The sequence below is a fragment of the Bos javanicus genome, chromosome 16 (genome assembly GCF_032452875.1).
Source record: "Bos javanicus breed banteng chromosome 16, ARS-OSU_banteng_1.0, whole genome shotgun sequence".
NCBI lineage: Eukaryota > Metazoa > Chordata > Mammalia > Artiodactyla > Bovidae > Bos > Bos javanicus.
In genome coordinates, this window is record NC_083883.1 from 65,550,434 (window position 1) to 65,573,967 (window position 23,534).

A 23,534-nucleotide genomic window follows, 5' to 3' on the forward strand; every position below is an offset into this window, starting at 1 on the left:
AGAGCAACTCCTTATTTGCCCCTCCTCTAGCTCCTGGCAACCACCCTTCTGCTGTCTGCTTCTACAACTTTGATTAATTGAGATACCGCATGTAAGTGCAATCTTGCAGTATTTGTCCTTCTGTGACTGGCTTATTTAACTTAGCATAATGGCGTCTAGGTTCATCTGTGTAGTTCAGTTCAGTCGCTCAGAAGTGTCCGACTCTTTGTGACCCCATGGACTGCAGCACGCCAGGCTTCCCTGTCCATCACCAACTCCCAGAGCTTACTCAGACACATGTCCATTGAGTCGGTGATGCCATCCAACCATCTCATGCTCTGTTGTCCCCTTCTCCTCCTGCCCTCAATCTTTCCCAGCATCAGGAATGAGTCAGCTCTTTGCAGCAGGTGGCCAAAGTACTGGAGTTTCAGCTTCAGTATCAGTCCTTCCAGTGAGTATTCAGGACTGATTTCCTTTAGGATGGACTGGTTGGATCTCCTTGCAGTCCAAGGAGATCTGTGTAGTTTGGTATGACAAGATGTCCTTCTTTTTCAAGGCTGAATAATATTCTGTGGTCTGTATATATCACACCTTTATCCATTGATGCGCTGATGTACATTTACATTGTTTCCACATTTTGGCTATTATACACAGTGCTGCAATGAGTGTGGGAGCACTCAGGTCTCTCTAAGATCTTGATTTAAATTCTTTTGGATAAATACCCAGTAACAGAATCGCTGGATCGTATGGCAGTTTTATTCTTAATTTACTGAAGAACCTCCACATTGTTTTCTGTAATGGCTGTACCAATGGACTTTCTTACCAATAGTGTCCAAGGGTCACTTTTTCTCCAAATCCTGGTCAACATGTGTGGTTTTTCTTTCTTTTTTTTTTTTTAAGTAATGGCCATCCTAAGAGGTGTGAGGTGATATGATATCTTATTTGGTTTTGATTTGCATTTCCCTGATGATTAGTCATGATGAGCTTCTTTTCACAGAACTGTTGACCATTTGTACATCTTTGGAGAAATGTGTTTTTTAAAGTCCTTTGCCCATTTAAAAATTCAGTTATTCTGGGTCGTCCCAGTGCACTAGCCCCAAGCATCCAGTATTGTGCACTGGGACGACCCAGAGAGATGGTATGGGGAGGGAGGAGGGAGGAGGGTTCAGGATGGGGAGCACATGTATACCTGTGATGGATTCATTTTGATATTTGGCAAAACTAATACAATTATGTAAAGTTTAAAAATAAAATAAAATTAAAAAAAAATAAAAAAATATATATATCTTGAAAAAAATAAAAATAAAAATTCAGTTATTCTTATGTTTGCCATTGAGTTATGGGAGTTCCTTATATATTATGGATATTAAGTCTTTATCAGATGTTGCTTGCTAACATTTCCTCTCATACCATAGGTGGAATTTTCACTCTGTTTCCTTTGCTGTGCAGAAGTGTTTTAGTTTGATGTAGTCTCACATGTCTATTTTTGATTTTGTTGCCTCTGGTTTTGGTGTCATATCCATGAAATCATTGCAAACACCAATGTTATGAAGCTTTCCCCTTATGTAGTCTTCTATGAATTTTATAGTTTCAGGTCTTCTGCCTAAGTCTTTAATTAATTTTGAGTTGATTTTTGTGTATGATGTTAGACGTGTTTGGTTTCATTCTTTTGCATGTGCACATCCAGTTTTCCCAGCACTATTTGTTGAAACTTACCAGAACTAACAAATGAATCGAGTAAAGTCACAGGATATAAAATTAATATATGAAAATCAGTTGCATTTCTATACATTAATGATGAACAATCTGGAAATAAAATTAAGAAAACAGTCCCACTTAAAAAAGCATTGAAAAGAATAAAATGCCTAGGAATAAACTTAACCAAGGAGATGAAAGATGAACTGCTGATATCTTTTAAACAAAACTTGACCTGTTCTTTTAGAACTATATAAAGTCATAGGTAGATTAATCTAGTAAATAAATTCAAACTTAGTTATAAATGGCTTACTGATTTATCCTCCCCAGATACTGATTAGGAGTATTTTAACCCAAAAGTATGTAATAAGGTAATACTGGCTGAGCTGCCTGCAGGTGGAATATTTTAAAATAAATATTTAAAAATTGTAAACTGCAACACTTCGTTGTTCTGTCTAGCAGAAAACCGGCCAGCCTTTTTTTGAGGATTAACATTTGGACAAAATCACGTACATGATTGGGTATAAATACAAGTAGTTATTCTTGGAAAATCTCTCTGAAATTATTTAGTGAGAAGACATCATTTTAGATTTCCACACATTGCGTACGTACAACTTTTCAGTGAGTCTGGGAAAATGCAGTTTGGGAGGAAGTGCAATAATAATAAGGGAATGGAGCTTTTTTGATCATGCCCTAGATGAGTTGTATACATATTGCATTTAATCCTTTTTCAGACTCTATGAGGTAGATGTTCGTTCCATTTTGTTATTGTTCTGGTTTAGTCACTAAATTGTGTCCAACTCTTTTGTGACCCCATGGACTGTAGCCCACCAGGCTCCTCTGTCCATGAGATTTCTCAGGTAAGCATTTTGGAGTGGGTTGCCATTTCCTCCTCCAGGGGATCTTCCCGACCCAGGGATCGAACCCATGTCTCCTGAATCAGCAGGCGGATTCTTTACCAGAGCCATCAGGGAAGCCTTTGTCCCATTTTACAGATGAGGAAATGAAAGCCCAGGGAAGTAGATCCCAAGTTCACTCTTAATGTGAAACCAGGATTTGAAGCTGCATCTGCTGGGAGCCTCTTTTCCCCTTACTCATCAGGTAGTCTGCCAGGGAGTTGGTGGAGAGGAGGCTGATGAGATCTGAAACTTGACTGGAGCCTTGTGAGTTATAAGCTGCCCTGTCCAAGAAGGCTTCCTGGGAGGGGCAAGTTTGAAGAAACTTCTTAATATCCCTGAACTAGAAAAATGTAAGGGGTCATCTCCAAAGTCACAGCCAAAAATCAGGTTAAAGTAGTTGTGAAATTAATCTGATGGGTTGTTTAACTGTCCCCAGGTGTATCTTGTGTTCTTCAGGATCACTGAATGGGGTGGGCCTGGAATGGCTTAAGAGGCAGGTGGTAGGTCTTCCTCTGGACACTGGGGACACTCTATGCTGGTGGTCACTGAAAGGTCAAGTTTACATGCTTTCGTAAAAATAGAAATAATCAAAGCTTGATAAAAAGAGCATCCCTTCTGTCCAATAGTTTCTGGTTGTTTGTGGGGAACTTTGCTGAGTGACTTCGAGAAGTTCTGAAGTATCCAAAGATCTTTTTATTTTTCCTGGATGCACCCTCACTGTCATTTAGTTTTGCTTTCCTGGGAACACCAGTACACTGGATTCTCTAGCTTTTCAGTTCATAATATATTTATTATTAACCAAAGCCCAGCCTTATGCCTTAGCATGGCAATTAGTAAGAGGCCTTTCTTTTAAAAAAATTTAAAGGCTATTAAATTCATTTAGGGGAGAACAGTATAAAAGACATGCGCTCTAAACTTTTTTTTTTTGCAATTGGCATGGAATTCTGTCATGTGCCAATGTTTGATTATATTATCATCTGGAATTTCGCTGTTGATTTACTTTCTGTTAGGACGAAACTGCCTCCGGCAGTGTCCTCCGAATGGCTCTCTCCCCGAGGTTATCATCCCACTGTGTCCCTACAGTACAGACAACGCAACCCATGGTGACAACTCACAGACTCACGGAACTTCCCGGGCCGCCGGTGGCCCAATTTCCATGCTGTCAGTCTCAGCAGAACCCTCTCCTGCTTTGCCCCTTTCCCTCCCACAGTGGCCAGTTACAGTTGATGAGCCTTAAACTATGGGGGGTAGAAAGACGTCCAGAGCCATTTCCTGTTGGTGGTGTGCTGATTCAGGACAAGCGCAACCCTGAGTCGTGGGTTTTGGAATACCCTCTGACCAATTCTTTTTTTTTTTTTTTTGTCCTTATGAAAAACTTCCTGGCTTCTAGTACTGCCATTCTCACTGGGGTCGCCCTGATTGAATCTAAATTCCATAGGTAACAAGCAGATAAAAGACGTTTATCCGACCCCCTCCTCCCATCCCTGTTTGCACCTCTTCCTCCTTTATTTCTTTGAGCGAGGGACGGAAAAACACGCTTAGATCCCCAATACCACACCCGGATCTTTTGAGGGCACCTGGTGGCCAATCAGGAAAACCTGATCCACTAGAAAGGGTGGCTGGCTGCCGATCGCATTCAGAGCTGGAGAAATCACGGCATGCTAACTTTATCCGCGGGATTTCAGAAAGGGAGAGTGTGCTCCCGAGCACAAACAGGAAAGCCTGACATCACGGAGCGGCGGGGTGGCGTGGGGAGGAGTCTGCGGCGCCCTCGTTCGCCGGCTCGCTCGCCGCGCTCCCTTTGTGGCCGAGTCGCGCGCACCGGCGGCGGCGGGCGCGTGTCTGTGCTCCGTGCGCGGCGGCCGCGCGGGGCCGGGGCTTGGAGGCGCCGCGGCGGAGACGCGCGGGGATCGCGTTCGCCTGGGAGCGGGGCGCATCATGCCGCGTCCACACACCGGAGAGAAAACTGAGAATGAAATTGCTTTGGCAAGCTAAAATGGTAACGAGAACTCTCTGCCTTCTCCCGGCGCTGCTCTGGTTGGGAATCTTCTCCCGCTTTCTCTGGGCGGGTTTTGGACTCCCTCGGAGTGAGCGGAGCCATCCGATCCCAGACTTTGGAGCTCAGAGCTGTCTCCCTCGGCTTTCTCCGCCTTCCTCTTTGCGTGTCTTCTGCCTTTAAACCATACTTATTTTTCTCAGCAGTTGCCTTTGGTGTATCTGGGCTGATGTATGTCAGCAAAGGAAAACTTTTCAGGCAAGAGGTCTGTGAGTCTGGGTGATCCGCGGAGCGCCTCTGAGTCCCAGCGGCTCTTTAAACACAAACTTCAAGTTTAGGGAAACCCAGGGGGTCGCTGCACACAGCCGATGAGTTGCTTTTTTCTGCACTTGCCAGGTTATTTGACGGAAATAAAAACTTTTTCCCTCCCGCTAACTTTCTGGGTTACCAAACAATAAGAGGAGAAAAAAGACATGCGAAGCATTTCGTTCCAAAGGAGCGAGCACTCTTAGCATTTTAAACACTTATTTGTGGCAGAGTTTAAAATGCAGTTTGCTCCAAGAACGGAGCCACTTGTAAAGAGACAAACTCTTTCAGCCAGTGGATTCTTTTTCCTCTCATTAAAGGAGGAAAAGTGAACCAGGACTAAACTTCAGTTTCTTTAAGAAAGAAAAAAAAAAAAGACTTTAAAAAGGTATTTAAGATACGTGAAGGAATCTAGGAAGAATAACTAAATGGAAAAGCCCTGGGCTCTTGATAGCATAGGAAAGAGCTGGGGGGCCAAGAAAATTTCAGTATTCCGTCTATCACAGTGTGTCTTATGTTGCTCTGATTGTAATGTTTATTTTGAACGGCCCGTCTTATGCCCTGAGTGCTGTTGTAAGCAGCAAAGCGGCAGGGATAGATTGTGGTTAGTGAAGAGGGAACAAACAAACAAACAAACAACTTTTTCTGTTTCTTTGTCCTGTCTCCTGGCAGAGCTCGATTCAGGACTGGGGTGAAGAGGTAGAGGAAGGAGCTGTTTACCATGTCACCCTCAAAAGAGTCCAGATTCAACAGGCTGCCAATAAAGGAGCGAGATGGCTCGGGGTGAGTAAAGCTGGGGAGACTGTGAGCCTTGGACTTGCAGGGCCTCTTGTTCTGTGAATATCATTATTATTTAGCAGAGGCAGGTTTTTTTTTTTTTTTTTCCTCCGTTTCTTCTCTTTGGGCCTTAAAAAGGAAACTGCCAATGACCAAGTGTTTGCACTAGCCATACCAGTCTGTTTTTGTACTTATTCTCTTCCAAAGCATCTCCCTTAGGTTTGTCAATAATTCAGAACCTCTTAGAAACATCTTGAGGTATTTGGAAAATAAAGTGAGAGTGGAGTGGCAGAAAGTAACATAGAGTAACAGGACCAGAAGATAGCACCGAGTCAGACAAGAGCCGTTTTGCCCCGCTGGCATCCTTTTCTCTCCGTCTCCCCCGCTTTTGATCCTGACAGCCCTTCTCCCACTCCTGTTCCTTTACCAAGTGCCCAGAATGCTCAGGGGTGCTGGTCCTCCAAATCGGCCTCCGATGGGGGGTGGCGCATTTCCCATGGCTGCATCCTTTACACGGGATTTAGTGTCCACCACTTCATGTGTCTAGTGCGTGGAGGGATGGGGATTTGGAGAAACACTGCTTCCATAAACAACATCCCCCCCGACCCCGCCTCACTGTTGAGATTTTAAAGTATTGGGTGAGATCATGTGAGTTATCATTATCTCCTAATGGATCCTTCAGCATATCCCAACTAAAGGGGCTGTGGGAAGCCTGGGCAGACACCATTATGTGGAAGAACGAAGGAGTTCTTCATCTGGAGGTAGAAGGACTCCTCTGAGAACAGTGAGAGGTGACAAATAAGCCTTGAGAAAGAAGATAGCGGTAAGCGAACAGAGGATGGAGTGTGGTTTCCCTGGGCCTTATTCTGGCCATACTCGGGCTTCACAGCTGATGGGCTTGAGAACAGTGAAGATTATGCACCAGCATCCAATCTCTACTGGCTTTGGGTTTCAGAAAATTCTTTTTTTTTTTTTTTTTCAATTTGAGCAGCAGTTAAAGGTCAGGTGTGAAAGAGGACAGGAAACAAAACTGCCCAGGGCTTTAAGACCAGAGGCAGCATGTGACTTGTAATTCCTGGAGTTTAAGGCAGGATGGCCAGCAGCAATGATTTCCTCTTCCGTGGGTCTTCTGGGCTGCTGACACAGGAGTTCACTGCTTTGGGCTTCCCCAGCTGCTTCAAGTCAGGCTGCGTGTTTGGGGTTGAAGTACCACGCTCTAGGGCAGTCAGTTGTTGCATCTGCAGGTATGGCCTGGAAAGGTAGGAGCTTTTCCTTTGAAAGCCTGAGGTCTTCACTTATTAAGCAGGTACCTTACTCGGAATATGATTTTGAAATTAATCAGATGCATTACCAGCAGACCTGATAGGAAAAGCAGAACTAGAGTTCTGACAAGTCATCACTTTATTTTTGGTGGTTGCGTGTATTGCATTTTATTTAAATGCGGTACTGATGTGGTTTGGCCCGAGTATTTCAAAATGATTCACAAGCTTCTGAAGCAGCTGCCTTCAAAAGGGTCATTACATTTTCTGATGCCAGGTTGTTCCTCTCTTTATAATGAGACTGATGTTGCTTGGACAACAGCTTTAGTTTTTGGCCAAACGCAGCAGCCGTGAATGAGTAAGTCAAGGGAAAATGGACAGGTTAACTCTGTAGGTCCCAAACACAACGAGGTATGGTTCATTTAGATGTCCTCAGTTATTTGGTAATTCTCACTGACCATTGTGCTCACGGGACTCCTCTTCTCTCCGCCTCCTCCCAGACTCCTCACATTTATGCCCAGCTCAGAGTTGGTTCATCCTGGATTTAGCAGTAGAGCTGAAATACCAAGAGGGAAATATGTGAAAAGATTGCTTCTAGTTGATGGAGGGATTTGTCCCCTCCTCCCATTTCAACAAAGTATGATTTGCTGTGATCACCCCTCGTGCTCAGGAACCAGTTCTAGGAACCCTCCCACCCCAAGCCCCCTTGTTTTCTTGTCTTCGGTGTCCTGTTGGGGAGCACTGTTTTTGTCCTTGGAAATTCCAGACTTAATTAAAAGTGACTCAACCAATTGAGCCATAGCAATTACAAAGCTTTTCTCTTTAGGCCTGTGAGTGGCTTCTCTATACTTGTTTTTCCAGTCACCCTTTCAGAATTCTTCAGAGCAACCAGTTTTATTTACTGACTTATTATTGACCTATAGCTGATGTGCACTCAGGTGTTAGTGGTCCCATATGCTACATGATGATTTGACATTTGCACACATTTATGAAATGATCACCATGATAATCCTAGTAAGCATTTGTCCCCATACAAAGTCACTGCGATGTTATCGACCGTATTCCTCACGTCAAAGCACCTGGGTTTATAGTGAACCAGAGACAGAGATGAGGTGAGCTCATGTCAAAATATGACAATGGTTCATGAGGAAAGGTGGAGTTGTGATTATCTCTTTCCACATGAGGAAACTAAAGTCCAGAGAAGTTAAATCACTTGCTGGGGTCACACAGCTAGGAAGTGGTAGAGGCTGGATTTGAACCCAAATATTTAGTTCCTTGCTAAACAAGGAGCTGCCTGGGACCTGAAGGCTGCTTCCATAGTAGTGGAAGAAGGCATTGACTCAGAAGAACAAGGATGCTTATAATATACTTTCCCCCTACATATTACCTGGTTCAAGATGCAAGACATGCAGCTTTCTTTTCTTTATGCCTTGAGTGATAACTTGAGCTGCAAATCGAGGTACTTGTTGTGAAGATGTGTTTCTTGTTGATAAGCTCTCCATCTTGGCTGTGTAAAGTGTGGGGCACCAAAGACGTGCGAGCTTATGTAGCACCTGAGGGTGGGTAGGACGCTCATTACAAGTCTGTAAGGCTAATTAGGAAAGCCTAAGTGACTGAGTGGGCTTCCCAGGAATCTGCCTGCCAATGCAGGAGACCCGGGTTCCATCCCTGGTCTGGGAAGATCCCCTGGAGAAGGAAATGGCAACCCACTCCAATATTCTTGGCTGGGAAATCCCATGTAGAGCCTGGCGGGCTACAGTCCACGGGGTCCCTAAAGAGGCTACAGCCCACGGGATCCCCAAAGATTTGGAGACGACTTAGCATCCGTACGATAACAACAAAGTGACTGAGTATAACTTTTGTAGTTTCTAGTACTCTGATCACAAAACAGAATTAAGATCCAATTTGGGAAGAATAACAAAAAACATTACACATCCTTAGATGTGAAGTATCATTCAATCCAAAACGTTGAGGACATTCTTTGTTTTGTGAAATTTTGTGTTCAGTTGATCTTTTGAAGTAACACCCTCTGTCTTCAGTTGTAAGTATACAGCCAGCTATGGCCCAGGCTGGATTTAGTGTATATGCAGCTGCGACTTCGCTCATTGACAGTGAAGTTAGGCTGGGCAACTTTGAAAAACCAAATATTATTGAAATACTGACTCAATTTTCTCTTTACAATAACATCTTAGCCTGGGATAATTTTACCCAGCTATAACCCTCAAAGAAAAATGGTTCTGATTATGTCAGAGAATCATAAAAATCTCAGGGCTGGAAGAGACATTAAAAATAATGTATCCAACTGTTCGATTAAGCTTGTAGAAGAATTTCCAGTAATTTTTGGAAGAGCAAATGGTGAAAAGTTATTATTCTACTTTGGTCCCAGTGTTGTGGTCATACATTGAAAATGAAATGTAGAAACAATTTAGGAAAATATCAGTATTCTCTGGAAGCAGGAAATGTCCCATTTTAGGAGGACTATTCAAATGGACGGAGGAAAGGGGAAGGGCTTCAGTGTCCAGAGCCCATTTTGCTGTCTTCAGACTATGACAGGCTGAGGGTCCAGAGACATCTGTCAAACCCAAGGTTATCTCATAGTGGGGATATTTGTTTCACAGGCAGGATTGGAAGAGTGCGGTCACCTCTGCAAGGTCTGTGGGGAGTGGAATGGTTAGCAGATAGTCACATGGCTTTTCTCGGTTCTGGGCTTCTGTGGCCCGTGTGTGGGGCCCCAGTGCCTCCCTGCCCTTCGTCCCATGTTTATCTCCCACAGAGGCCCATGTTGGGTTGAATTAAAATATTTGATAGCTGGGAGGCTGGTAAAGATAATGAAGTGGGACAGGAGAAACAGAATGCCTTTAGAAATAAAAGGAACTAGAACTCTGTTCTGGGTCCTCGTGGGTCGTGTGAGTGTAGCGGGAAGGTAAGCACGAGTCAGTCTGGGTGGAGACGCTGACCTCAACTTGAGTAGACTGTTGGGATTGAGTCTAGCTGGTGTTTCCGTGGCCCTGCTATCCACAATGCCTTTAAATGGCGTACAGTTCTTTGAATTTTCAGCTCCCTTCACTTCTGGGAAGCTTCTCTGATCTCCCTGGCCTGGAGGAGGTACCCCTTCTGCGTGTTCCAGAAGCATTCTTTATCTCTCTGTCATTTATTTACCTCCCTCTGCTATAACTGTTTGTTTGTATTTCCCATTAGACTCTTAAGCCCTGTGAAGTGGGAACTGTGACCATCTAGTTGGCAGAAACTCAGTATTTGTTGAATGAATGGATCAAGCTTCATGCCTTCTGGGGAGGCAGATATTATCTTGATAAATATGAAGGTATGGTTGCTCCTGACTTAAAACCAAATTAGCATGAAGATGTTAGCTTATAAAGAAGAGGGGTGCATGGGAGTGAGAAAAACTAATTAGCTATGATTACAGCTGTCTTACATCCTTTCTATAACAAAGCAGGGCCCAAACAAAGGTAGTGATTATTCATTTTAACCAAAAAAAAAAAAAAATCATGGCAGTGAATTAACTTGCCTTTAAAAGCCCAGAGGTCCAGTTGTATTGAGTGCTGAAGAAAGAAAGGCGATGCACAAGTTAGAAAGTGTTGGCAAACATTACCATCATGTGTGGTCGTGTGGTTGGAGGGCTCAGGAGCAGGGTTTTGGAATTTTTAGGGGATAAGCCTAGAGAGGCCCTCAGTTTATAGTTCGTCATCCTTGTTTTCATCTAGGAAAACAGGCCCTTGGGTTGCCTTATTCTGGTATATCAGAATGTTTAATTTAAGCTTTAGAAAGTAAATTCCAAAATTTAGCAACCATCTGTAAAAGAACCAACTGGTATTTTTCATGTTGACCATGGGAACGTGTTTCTAAAATAATCCAATATTATGGCACGTGGCCTCCACCCATCAAGAAGATACGGTAAATTTCAGTTGCCTGAGCTATTGTTGTTACCTTGAGTGCTTTCACTGCTTTCAGAATCTTCTGGGGTCTGTGTAAGGAATATTTAGCACGTAAGCCAAGAATATCCATTTCTGTTCAGCAGTTCTGGGGACACTCAGTCAAGTTCAAGATACATGTCTGTCCCCAGCAAATACGTAACAGTGTAATCATGAGGCTCATTAACTCCTGTGCTTACAGTATACGTGTGGGCTCAGCTGTGTCCGACTCTTTGTGACCCCTTGGACCATAGCCCGCCACGCTCCTCTGTGCATAGGATTATCCTGGTAAGAATACTGGAGTAGGTTGCCATTTCCTCCTCCAGAGGATCTTCCTGACCCAGGGATGAACCTGCGTCTCCTCCGTCTGCTGCATTGGCAGGCAGATTCTTGACCACTGTGCCACCTGGGAAGCCCCATAGTATATGTGCCGTAAAATTAATATTATAAACATATTTCATTCTTATTTCTGTCAAATTTTAAAGAAAAATTTCCTGGGGTTTTAAATTTAGCACGGAAAGACGAGGAGTAAAGTCGGTACTCCGCCTTTCCTCTTCGGCTCTTAGCTTGGATTCTCCGCTGCCCCATCCCACTTATTTTGGTTTCCTTTGTCCACAGCACGCATATCCTTGTATGTACGCCCTTTCTACATAATCAGAATCCTGTAGTGACGGACCTCTACACATTTTGCACTAAAATATGTAGTAATAGGCTAAAATAAGTAAAATGTTTAAATTTCTACCCACATAGGAAAGGAAAAAAAAAAAAAAAGATGTCTGTGAACAGAGCAAGGCAAATACTGGTGAAATGGGGGAAGATAGGGAGTCGCTTTGTTTCATGAGAGATGCTCAGCAGGCTCGTGTGTGGGTTGCTGATGAGTGTGGCTGTCCCCACAGAGTTGATCTGGAATCTGGAGTCTGGGCAGTTTCTGGGTTGATTGCTAGTGAAACACCCACTGTGAACTCCCTCGCTGCCATTGCCGCTGTGCGTTTCTGTCGTCTGCATTGGAGTCTGCTAACCTCCCCTTTCATAGGATCCATTGATTGACCAACAGCCTACTTTATGCCAGACACCCCGTTAAACCTTGGGAATCCAAAGTGATACAAGACATACCCCTTATTCTTCAGGAGATTTCAGGTAGTAGGGGAGACAGAAACGTAAGCTAATTACCATGTATTGTGCTCAGTGTGACCAGTGCTGTGTGAGACATCAGCGTTGGGTGTTAGGGGAGCCGAGAAGGGTGGTGTGTATATCAGGTGGGTGTGCGCACTCCTGGAAGGCTGCACGGAAGCAGGGTCCTTCTGTGGTGAATTGATGGATGATTAGGAGTTAGGTGAGGATGTGGGGGGCACTGGAGGCAGGCATTCCAGCCAGAGAGCACAGTGTGGGAGAAAGCGTGGGGGCCAGAGATGAGAGCCCCTTGTGAGGCTCACCCTGGGGAAGAGGGAGGGGCGCCTGGGCGGGCAGTGATGGGCAAGGACCCCAGAGAGCAGGGCTGGAGCCAGGTCTGTGCTGAGCTGTGGAATTTGCTTGGTCCTGAGCACTGGGTTGTCATCACTGAAGGGCTTTTGGCAGAGTGGCTGGGTCAGATTTACATTTTAGAGAGATGACTGACAGCTGAGGGATGGATGCCAGGGGAAGGAGCTGGACTAGGGAAGGAGGCTGACGTGGTCATGAACTGAGGAAAAAGACAAGGACCTGGGTGAAACCGGGGCAGCGGAGCAAAGAGGGTGGGGTATAGGGAGGACTGATGTTGAAGCTGAAACTCCAGTACTTTGGCCACCTGGTAAGAAGAGCCGATTCATTTGAAAAGACCCTGATGCTGGGAAAGATTGAAGGCAGGAGGAGAAGGGGATGACAGGGGATGAGATGGTTAGATGGCATCACCGACTCAATGGACATGAGTTTTTGAGTAAACTCCGGAAGTTGGTGATGGACAGGGAGGCCTGTCGTGCTGCAGTCCATGGGGTCGCAAAGAGTCGGACACGACTGAGCAACTGAACTGAAGTGTAGGGAGAGTGGTGGGAGTAGAGGCTGATGAGAGGAGGCCTGGCAGGCGTGGATCTTAGCCACCTGGGGTTCAGAGAGCAGGTCAGAAGCCTTCTGGCTTTCTAGGGTCAGCGGCACCTTCTTCTCATTGGATGAAATGTCCTGGGGACTTCAAGGCAGGCTTGCTCCATGTAAACACTAGCGAATGTCCTGTCGGCATGCCCTGAGGACCAGACCCAGGCATGCCTGCTGTGTTCTGTCCAGAGACGTAGTCTCGGATCTGGCTTATGAATGAGGGGCAGCAGGCACTGCTTGTTTCTCAGATTCCAGAGTTCTTTGAAGAGCTTGTGGTTTCTGTGTTTTTTTTTTTTTTTCCTTCTAAAGTCTTCTGTTTCCTTACAAACTAAACAGATTGAATCTGTAGGCCACAGAGAGAGAATAAATATGGAACCCACAGGACTATGATTACAGAGTTGTATTTTAGACAACGGCAGTTAAAGTTATAATTGTGTTGTTAGAGACACAAGAAATTTTATGGTTAGGTGTTCTGGTCTCTTTCTTTCTCCCTGCTCGATGTCTTTAAACTCTTTCTATTTATTCTGGCTGTTGGCATGACCACTCTCAGAGGCTCAGTCTGATTGCTGACTCTACTCGTACAAAAGAAGAAATTTGGTAAGATCTAATGCTTCCTTTTGGGGCTTCCCTGGTGGCTCAGACTATAAAGGATCTGCCTGCAATGCAGGGGACCTGGGTTTGATCCCTGGGTAAGAAAGATCCCCTGGCGAAGGGAATGGCAACCCACTCCAGTATTCTTGCTTAGGAAATCCCATGGACAGAGGAGCCTGTTGGGCTACAGTCCATGGGGTCACAAAAGAGTTGAACATGACTGAGCGACTAAACAGTGCTTCCTTAGTTTTCCACCTACCATAGTCCTAATCTTTCTCTCTTATACACACACACAGACATGCACACACCATAAATTGAAATGTCTTTTGGTATTGTATTTTTTTAGGATTTGGTGCATCTTTCTAATGTCATTTCATGACCTCTTCTATATAACTTCCTGGAGCTTCCCTGGTGGCTCAGAGGTTAAAGCGTCTGCCTGCAATGCAGGAGACCTGGGTTTGATCCCTGGGTCGGGAAGATCCCCTGGAGAAGGAAATGGCAACCCACTCCAGTATTCTTTGCCTGGAGAATCCCATGGACGGAGGAGCCTGGTGGGCTACAGTCCACGGGGTTGCAGAGTCGGACACGACTGAGCGACTTCACTTTTACTTTCTGTATAACTGATCAAAGCCTAACTTTGTCTCTTTTGCTTGGTTTCTCTTGTGTCATTATTGTGATCGATTAAGTTTCTTCTATTTAGGAACTGTCTTCAGTTTAAAAAGAATATAAATGAAAGGAGGAAGGAATAAAGGTAGGAAAAGATTACATTAGGTGGAAGACACCTCCTTGGATAAAATCCCATTAGTCTTGTGCAGAGAGAGAGAGGCGTGTCTTCTACTGCTGATCCTTTGGGCTTAACACTGTAGGAACACCTGCACCTTTTCACCACGGTGGCTGTGTACTGTGTTTCGATGAATGGGGTTTTTGCGTGGCTTGGTTCCTCAAAGCCATCTTTATATCATGCCGTGTAGGCCTGACTTCTGAGGATAATGACGGTGGTGGTTGGGAGTGAGATGGTGTGTTGCTGGGGGCTCCGTATATCCTTCCACCCTCACAGAATCATTACCCTACATTTTCTAGAGTTTAATTGCTTGTACCATCTGTGCTCCACTTATTTGCATTCATTTCCACACAGTTAATCTCTTCCCATGTACACTCCTCCAGACAGTCTTTATTTGCTCTTTTCAGCAAGGAATTGACCAATTTAACTTTTCTCCCTTTGTTTCATTTCCTGCTGATTTTAATACCCATCCTCATCTTTTATAAAAGCAAAGCCAAGGCTGGATCCTTCCAGCTTCATCACTCTAAAGACAATTTGAAGGCCACAGACACACCGTTTCTGCTAAAAGTAGAATGTCTTTGGTCAGTAAAGCCATCAGCTGAGGCTTTTGGCAACTCTCTTGGTAGCAACTGTTCTTTAGTCAGATGCTGTTCTCCTGCCCGTGACTTCTGTCACTGCTGGTGACAGAGCTAAAAATCTGTGGACGATTTCTAACAAAAGTGCATGTAATGAATGTAGGTAAAAATAATTGAAACTAGATTTGACATTGGCTGAAAATGAAATGCTTCATAGTCCTGGCTCTTCTAATTAAAGTTGCAGTCCTTGAAATTCTTTATGGAGATAACGGATCCTCCCAAATAGAAAATTCAGGAAATCGGAAGCATTTGGTTAGTTTGTGCAGCATAGGAAAACATTTGCTATCTTCTATCCAAATATTGACTCCTCCCAATGACACAACACGAGGAGCCTATCTGTGTTACACACGACTTAACCAGGAATGAACAGGGCCCAGAGCCATCAGGTCCTGGCTGGGGAATCAGCTCCGGCTTCTTTCACCCTGGCTTGGAGCCTTTGCAGGAGACGGCACCTCCTACTTGCTCTTTCTTTTCAGGGGTTTTTTTCCCAGCAGGAGCGCCAGTTGAGGGAGGTAACTCAAGCCCTGGTCATGAGTCTGTGCTCTGGAGCCAGACAGACTTGAATCCAGAGCTGGCCTCTTCCTGTGTGTGGCAACGTGGGCTTGAGCTCTGAAGTTACTTCTCTCAGCCCAAGTTCTTCACCTGGAAAGGGAGGAAATCAGCAGTCCCCTCTGGACAGAATTACTGTGAGGAGGGAGTTGTGTAGGTAAGGTGCTTGGCACTGAGCCTCGGATAGGGTCTTCCCTTCCTCACTGAGCAGTGGGGCTCCCATGAGGACCCCACTGTCTGGGAGCCCTTTTGAAAACCCCACCATGGAACCGTGTAGAGGCGTGAGTCCCCCTGATGCTTGCTGTTGTATGGAAATCAGACCGCTTGACTGAGACGCGGTCTTAGAGACGCCTCGTGTCCCTGACATCCCTTTCTCGTTTTGCACATCTGGGAGGAAGGGCTGTGGCAGGCTTTAGTAATCCTTGTTTATTAGAAGTAACATGCATCATTGTGTTTTCTCTGCCTGGCTGCCTGTACGATGAAAGACAATTATGGCCTGGGCTCCAGTATTTCGCATTTCAGATTCCTTCAGTTTTCCTCTGTAGTTAATTTGTCAGTGTTCTGATTTTTTATGCTTTAAAAATATTTTATGACTTAACAATGGGCTATATTTTGTCTTCTGCATTTGCTATTTCTGCCTGAAAAATGGGAAAGTAGGAAACAATTTTTTTTTTTAATCGCTTGGTAAACATGCTAATCATTCTTCATTGGACATAATGTGGAATGTGAGTAAGTTGTGGTTGCACAAATTAGAATAAAGATTAAATTTCTCATTGGGCCACATATTGTGAAGGTAGCCAGTGCAGTACTGGAGCCCCAGACTGGGAATGAACTAAATTTTTCCTGAGGTTGTGACTTTTAGAATGTCACACAACCGTATAAACCGTCACTTTCCTGATCTGTGAAATGGAAATGCTCCTTCTGCCCTTGGGTTTTGTGAGGATCACATGAGTTAATGTATATATGCTAAGTCACTTCAGTTGTGTCTGACTTATGACCCTGTGGACTATAGCCTGCCAGGCTCCTCTGTCCATGGGATTCTCCAGGCAAGAATGCTGGAGTGGGTTGCCGTGCCCTCCTCCAGAGGGTCTTCCCAACCGAGGAACTGAACTATGTATCTTACGCCTCCTGTGTTGGCGGGCGGGTTCTTAACCACTGGTGCCACCTGGGAAACCCAATGTATATAAAAGTACTTTTAAATATGTAAATGATTATACAAATACCAAGGATATTCTTATTGTTACCTCAAGGCTGTTTATTTTCTTTTCCTCTCCTCATCACCTAAATGCTTAACAGGCATATGGTCTGTTGCCTTTCTTCCCTCATCCCAGAGGGAATCTTTTCTACATTTTTTTTTTTCTCCCATTTGCTAATAACCTAATGATATCTTTATGTTTAGCAAGTAGTAGTGTTTCCTCTGCCACAACCATTGTTACTGCTGGTACTGGTATTCTAGGTGCTTTGAAAGTGCAGACAAGGCTTCTCTCAATAGATTGGACGTGGAAACAAATACCCCAAACTCACAAGATTCTGGACAAATGCAGTACATATCCTGCACATGAAAACCTTTCTCTTTCTTTTCTTATTTTCTCGCTAGTAGGATTTTGTTTGTTTTGAGGTAGTGGCTGTTGCTTTTCTCTCTCTCTGGGATACTTTTAATTTGTTGCAGAGAAGGACAGTAAAGTTCATATACCAAGGAATGGAAAGTGCTTCCAGCCTTTCAGAGCTGCTGGAAAGTTAACGCTTGCTTTGAGGCCAAATCCTGATGTGGGACTTGAACTCATGACCTAATAATGCCAGAGGCGAAATGTTGCCAACCAGCCCACACAGAAGATGCGGACATTTAAAATACTTCCTTTGAGTAGTCCCGTTGTTGCCTTCTGGGCTCTCTTCTCTCTTTCAGCCTTTTCTTGCGGCATTCCTGGCTTCCCTGTTAGGAATACAATTTTCGTTTTTAGATCTATTTTTTTCTCGCTGTCTTTCCATTTGCTTTTGACAGTCTCTTCCTTCTTGCTTTCCATTTCTCCTGGGTGAGTTCCTTGTTTTGTTCCTGTTCCTTCCTGTCCTTCCTCTGGACTAAAAATAGTCTCCAAGGTCCCTGGCTTCTTGCCCACAAACTTGACCTTCCTGCTATTCATCGAGGGTCCCCCGTGAGTATCTTAAGATCCTTTACTATGCTCTCAAGATAATCAGACTCCTGCATCCATTCTCTGTTGCTTACGCCTCTTCTCAGCTGACTTATGGGGCTAACTGACCCTTGTCCCCAGGGCTGTAATTGAAAACTAAATCTCTTGTACAAAGATGCTGAATAAGCGATTTGCTCATGTTAAAGTGTTACTGACAGAGCCTGAATTCTCTCTGCATGTGCTGACTCTGTGGGTGGTACAGAAGGAGAAGGCATCTCACACAGTGATTCGAGGTGCTTGTGTAACATCCTTCTCTGCGGAGCAATGGTGTCACGACCAGCTGAGCCCAGGAACCAGCGTTTTCATCCATCATGCTGCTTGTGGGTACCCCAGGGGGACCTGCTGCCACTTGAGTCCCACAGAAGTATTTCTCAGGGAGCTAAAGTTGGTTAAAGTGTTTCTTCATGAACATTCCTTGGTCAGAATTGAAGGATTATGATATTCTTTACAAAGAGTGACTTTCTGTCCAGTGTTGACCTAGACAATCCACAAATGAGTGTGTCTGCTCTAGGGATAAAGGCTTGTAAAACTTTAGATGACTGGGCTGAAAAGTGCTGATCGTGGCAGCTCCGATCTCAGCACCCAGCCCTAACCTGAACTCCCTGTTTTGCTAAGAGTTAGAGCAGCAGGGCACGTGATACTTTTCTGTGTGGCAGATGAAGGCTTAAAAGGTTTCTTTCCATCTGTCTGTCCCTCCAACTCCCTACGTGGGTTATGTCGCTATGAAAAGAACTAGCCCTACTTTTTGTTGAGAATACAGAGCTGTAGATTTCATCAGCCATGTGAGGTCCACGTTTCTACGCAGCGCCGTCTTCCTCCTGACACTGCTGATGCCACTGTGTCAGCCTGCAGTGCTTTTCTGTTCACTGATTGACCAGTAAACGACTTATCTTTCAAGTCCCAGCTCAAATGCCATCTGTACTCTTCTCCTTTCTCCCTCTTCTAGAATAATTATCCTTTTATCTGGGTCTTTTTAGCACTTTACCAAAGCTCAATTACAGCACTTATCACACTGTATCCTTTTTTTTTTTTCCAAATGTTTCTCTTTACCCTGTTCATTTGAGTACCTCAAGGGCAGAGGGTGGGACCATGTTTAATTAATCATCATATTCCCATCGCAGGGAACCGTGTCCGCGCCACAGTCAGTACCACTTAGTAAGCCTCTTACAAGTCATTTGACCTAAACTCTAATAAAACATGTGTCTTCATGATCTTTTTTTTTTTGGCCATTTGATAATGATGTAAATCTCATTCTTTGAATTGAAAAGGAAAATATTGAATAGGTAAGCTAGATCTGATTTATGTTTTATACTTCAACGGATGACACAAGAAAAAAAGAACAATGCTGATTTTGCCTTATTTCTGTCACCATTGCTTCTTCTACATATTTCGTGGTCTTATGAAATTGACTGAACTATTGTGGGGAACTCTATAGGTAGAATTACATGGTATTTAAAGTTAACCCACAAGGGCTTTCCTGGTAACTCAGATGGTAAAGAAACTGCCTGCAATGCAAGAGACCTGGGTTTGAGCCCTGGGTCGGGAAGATCCCCTGGAGAAAGGAATGACTGTCCACTCCAGTGTTCTTGCCTGGAGAATTCCATGGACAAAGGAGCCTAGTGGGCTACAGTCCAGAGAGTTGCAGGGAGTTGGACATGACTGAGTGACTGAACACACACACACACACACCCACCCACCCACCCACCCGTCCACCCACCCATCCCACAGGCTTCTTGGTGAGGTTTGAGTCATGGGTCATGGATAAACCTCTGGGAACCCAGTTCTGCTTTGGATTCTAAAGTTATTTTACTTACATTGTATTTCTACTTACAATGTATTTTCCCATATTTTATTTAATCTCTTATCTGAGGGCTGCAATTTTTTTCAAGCTTGTATTAACCTGATATCAAACCACTTTGGCTTTTTTCCGTAGAACACATTTTTTGTAAAGGGATCTGACACCCTCCATGCTCATAGCCACTAGGGTTACGCAGGTAACGATAAAGCTGCTTCTCTGAGATTTGGGGGGCAGGCTTGTTGTGTGTGGCACTTTCTAGGGTGTGTGTCTCTTACCAGAATTCATTGACAAGAAGGGATTTAAAAGTAAGTCACGTAAATTATATTTCATCGTATAGCATGATAGTGTCTGAAGACTTCTCAGTTTTCATCAGTAAAACTCAGCTCTCTGCTCTCACCCAAGTTTCCTCTGCTCTGTGGTCTTACATTCTTAACTCTCACATTTCTACTTGGGGCAAAACGTAAAGCCTATGCTGGAAGTTTTCAGGAGTCCAGCTGTTGTTAAGTGTTTCCCTTTGGGCCATCCCAGTGCAGCTGGCTCTGCCAGGCTCAGGTTTTCTGGCTGCTCCCGGTCCTTCTTGCCTTTTATACAAGCAGGTTATCCTTACCTTTATCTTTTTAATAGGGATTCAGTGGCCTGTATGTTTGCTTTGGAGCAGAAGGAAGAACCTTTTTAAAGCAATATTATTCTTGATAGAGTGATTCCACAACATGATCCATATTATTTTTACAAGAGGAGAAAAAAAAGATCACCCATAAATTTTACCGCAGTAACCCAGTCTTTAAACTTTCACTTTTTATCCTCTAGTCTTCAGTTCACAGGCACACATTTCAACATAGTTGCAGTCATACTATTTATTCAGCTTTTTTAATCAGCAAGATATGTTTTTTTTTTTTTTCCAGAACAGATTCTCTAAAAGTTACTTTCTGGTTTGAATCTTATGTGACATTTGTGCTATTTCGGATGTCACAGACAAAAGAATGCATTTGGACTTTGAGGAGTTTCAGAGTGATACTGCTTATTACTGGTGAACAAGCCGCCTGTCTGTTCTTCTTCCTTGTGAAATCTCCCATCTGTTATCAGAGCTTTCACGAGGAGCCTGTGAGCACGGTGTGAGATGAGGACGTGTGAGCAACTGAGCCGTGCAGTTCAGCAGGCGTGGATGGCTTGCCTCCTTTCTGCTACGGGGCACCATCGTGGGCCCTGCTGCCTTGGGCGGGGGGGGGGTGGCGTGTGTGGCACCAGAACTCTTAGGGCAGCACTGTTCAGTGTGGAAGCCGCTAGCCTCAGGTACCTGTACAGGCCATGGAGTTTTCCAAGCCAGAATACCGGAGTGGGTAGCCTTTCCCTTCTCCAGGGGATCTTCCCAACCCAGGGATCGAACCCAGGTCTCCTGCATTGCAGGTGGATTCTTTACCAGCTGAGCCACCAGAGAAGCCCCCTGTGCCTGTGGAGCACGTGAAATGTGACTAGTCTGAAGTGTTCTCTGCCTGCAAAGTCCACATCAGATTTCATTTGATGAACATACTGTAAAAGAACTCAGTCATTTTCTATAGCGGTCATATGTTGAAATGATAGTGTTTTGATGTAATGGGTTATATAATATACACCGTAAAAATGAATTTCACCTGTTTCTATTTACTTTTTTCTTTAATGTGGCTACTAGCAACTTTAGAACTGTAAATTGTAGCTGGCACTGTCTTTCTATTGAACAGTGTTTTTCTAGGGCTTTGGTTTCAGAATGCAGGGTGTAGTCTATGAGTGTTCTGAAGTCAGTTTAGTGGGTCAAAAATCAGTATTCTAAAATGAGAACAGAATGACATAAAAATATTAGAATAGCATTGTTGTGAAACTTGTTTTAAATATGTACGTGTAGGTACTGAGTCATGTGTAAGGGCATCTTTCCTTTTTACTTTGAATCATGGCTAAAAAGTTTGAAGCTCATTGTCCTAGTGGGGTCCAGCTTACTATAGCAGGTCACCAGGAGGCCTGGCCTGCCTTGTAAGAGGGCAGGTTGCTATGAGCAACACCATATAGATTTTAGATCTGGTTGGTGGCAGCTCTTCCAGAATAATTCAAGGAAAGCAGACCCAGCAGGAGGTGGACCTGAGTGTGGGTGCACCTCAGGGGACCCCCAGAGTGAAGGGTGAACTAAGAATGATTCCAGTTCTGTCAACTGGCGTCTGGTCCTGTGTTTTGAGCACTAACATGTCCCTGGAGCCCCGGAGTGACTTTCATCTGATGAATTGTTTCTTGAAGATGTCTTCAGAATTGCCTTATGGGTGGAGTTACTTTCTAAGAAGCAGGGTGGTTTCTTAAGGACCTTGGAGCCAGGCTGTGTTAGACAAGGGATCTCTTTGACCTTTAGATCCTCCACCCACCATGTCCTGTTGAAATCAGAAGAGGCTGTACTCTCCTGTAGCCTCACACCATCCTCTTCCCTCTTCACGGAGAGAAGTCCTGTCCTTACAGTATGCAAGATGCACAGTCACCAGGACTGTGTCTTGGGCTGGGTTCTAAATAAAGGACACTTAAAGCCATAGGGACAGGAGGGAGAAAAGGCTCCAAATGCGATTACTTGGGCCTTGTGTTTATTCTGACAGTTGTAAAAATTCTTTGGGGCTGACCCATTTTTCCTTTCTTAATTAAAAAAAAAAAATCTGGCAGGCAAGAGGAAGAAATGTAAAACATGTGACTAATACTTCAGCTTTTTCTCCTGGAGCCAGATTCTTTAAAATTATACCTTAGATATGCTTGATGTTTTGAAAACGATTGCCCACAAAAGCCACCAAACATTTGTTTCTGAAACTTGTAGGCTTAGATGGCATTCATTTTCAGTAAAGAGTCCAAAAGCACAATATTTAGGAGTTACTGAACTGAAATCTTTGGAGATTTCGCTCTGGTGAATCAGATTACCCCAGGAACTGGCAGAGGGCCAGGCAGCCTTTCGCCTCTTGCTTGAGTATTTCCAGCCCTGTTGGTAGTTACCCAGAGTCTGTGAGGGAGTTAGACTAAACGACCTCCAAGATCCCTTGTAGATGGAAAGTATATGATCGCAGTGCGGTGACGTACTGAATTGGCAAGCAGGAGCTGTGTGTGTGTGGACCTCCTATTGTTCTGTAGCCATCACAAATAGTTCATCCTTTCATTCCTTCACTGGTTCACTCAAACTTGAGCCCCTACTATGTGCCTGGTATTGTTCTTGGTCTCTCTAGGAAGCTCATGGAATTTTCAAGCACTTGTCACAGTAGATTTGAAGGTCTCTGAAGTTCAGTTCCAATCTCTCTCGTGTTATTTCCTGTGTCTCACCTTTACACACACCACGCTTAACTTTACTAGGCTACATTCCTTTCTAGGGCCTTCCCCCCGTACCCCCACCTCCAACTTCATTGTTGACTCTATCTGAAATGCCCTCTTTTTCCCTAATCTCCTGTTCAAATCCCAGCCATTGCTCAGATTCCAACTCACATGCCATTCCTTCCACAAATCCACTTTGGTTTCCCCAGTAGTGGTAAGTTATCCTTTTCTGAGTTCTGTAGCACTTTGTACTGATCTTGTGATACCACATGTAATCATATCAGGTTGAACAGTATGAGATAACCCTATTAGTCAGTTAAAAATGGTTGAATATTGCCATGTAAAATGGCAATTATATGGTTCTTTTTAATATTAGGAGTGTTCATGTATGGAACTTAAATTAGATCTCTTTACACATGTACTATACTCATGATTCATGTTTAGCTAAGATTCCTTGGTCTTTTTATTTTTTGTAATATTAAACTAAATCACGTTTGACTTGGAGAGGAGATTTTTAAAACTGTTTTAATTGATTGATTTATTAGTTTTGTTCGCACTGGGTCTTTGTTGCTGCACTCATGCTTTTTTTCTAATTGCCTCGCGTGGGGGCTACTCTTTGATTCAGTGTGAGGGCTTCTTACTGCAGTGGCTTCTCTTGTTGCAGAGCATGGGCTCTCCGGCTCGGGCTTCAGTATTTGTGGGTCGAGAGCTTTAGGGTGTAGGCTCAGTAGTTGTGGCACACGGGCTTAGTCGTACCACGGCATGTGGGATCTTCCCGGACCAGTGATCGAAC

At 44.2% G+C, this 23,534-nt stretch overlaps 1 protein-coding gene across 5 annotated transcripts in view; it reads left to right on the plus strand.

The window, feature by feature from the left end:
• The window catches only part of RGL1 (ral guanine nucleotide dissociation stimulator like 1), a 276,904-nt gene that overhangs the window by 142,735 nt on the left and 110,635 nt on the right, over positions 1 to 23,534 (plus strand). For 3 of the 5 annotated variants that reach the window (XM_061383454.1, XM_061383455.1, XM_061383459.1), the window contains one exon: positions 5,548 to 5,658. In XM_061383454.1, coding sequence (XP_061239438.1) covers positions 5,548 to 5,658 — 111 coding nt within the window. Of the gene's footprint in view, positions 1 to 4,381; positions 4,573 to 5,547; positions 5,659 to 23,534 lie in introns of those variants that run through there. The other 2 variants (XM_061383457.1, XM_061383458.1) reach the window with 2 other exon arrangements.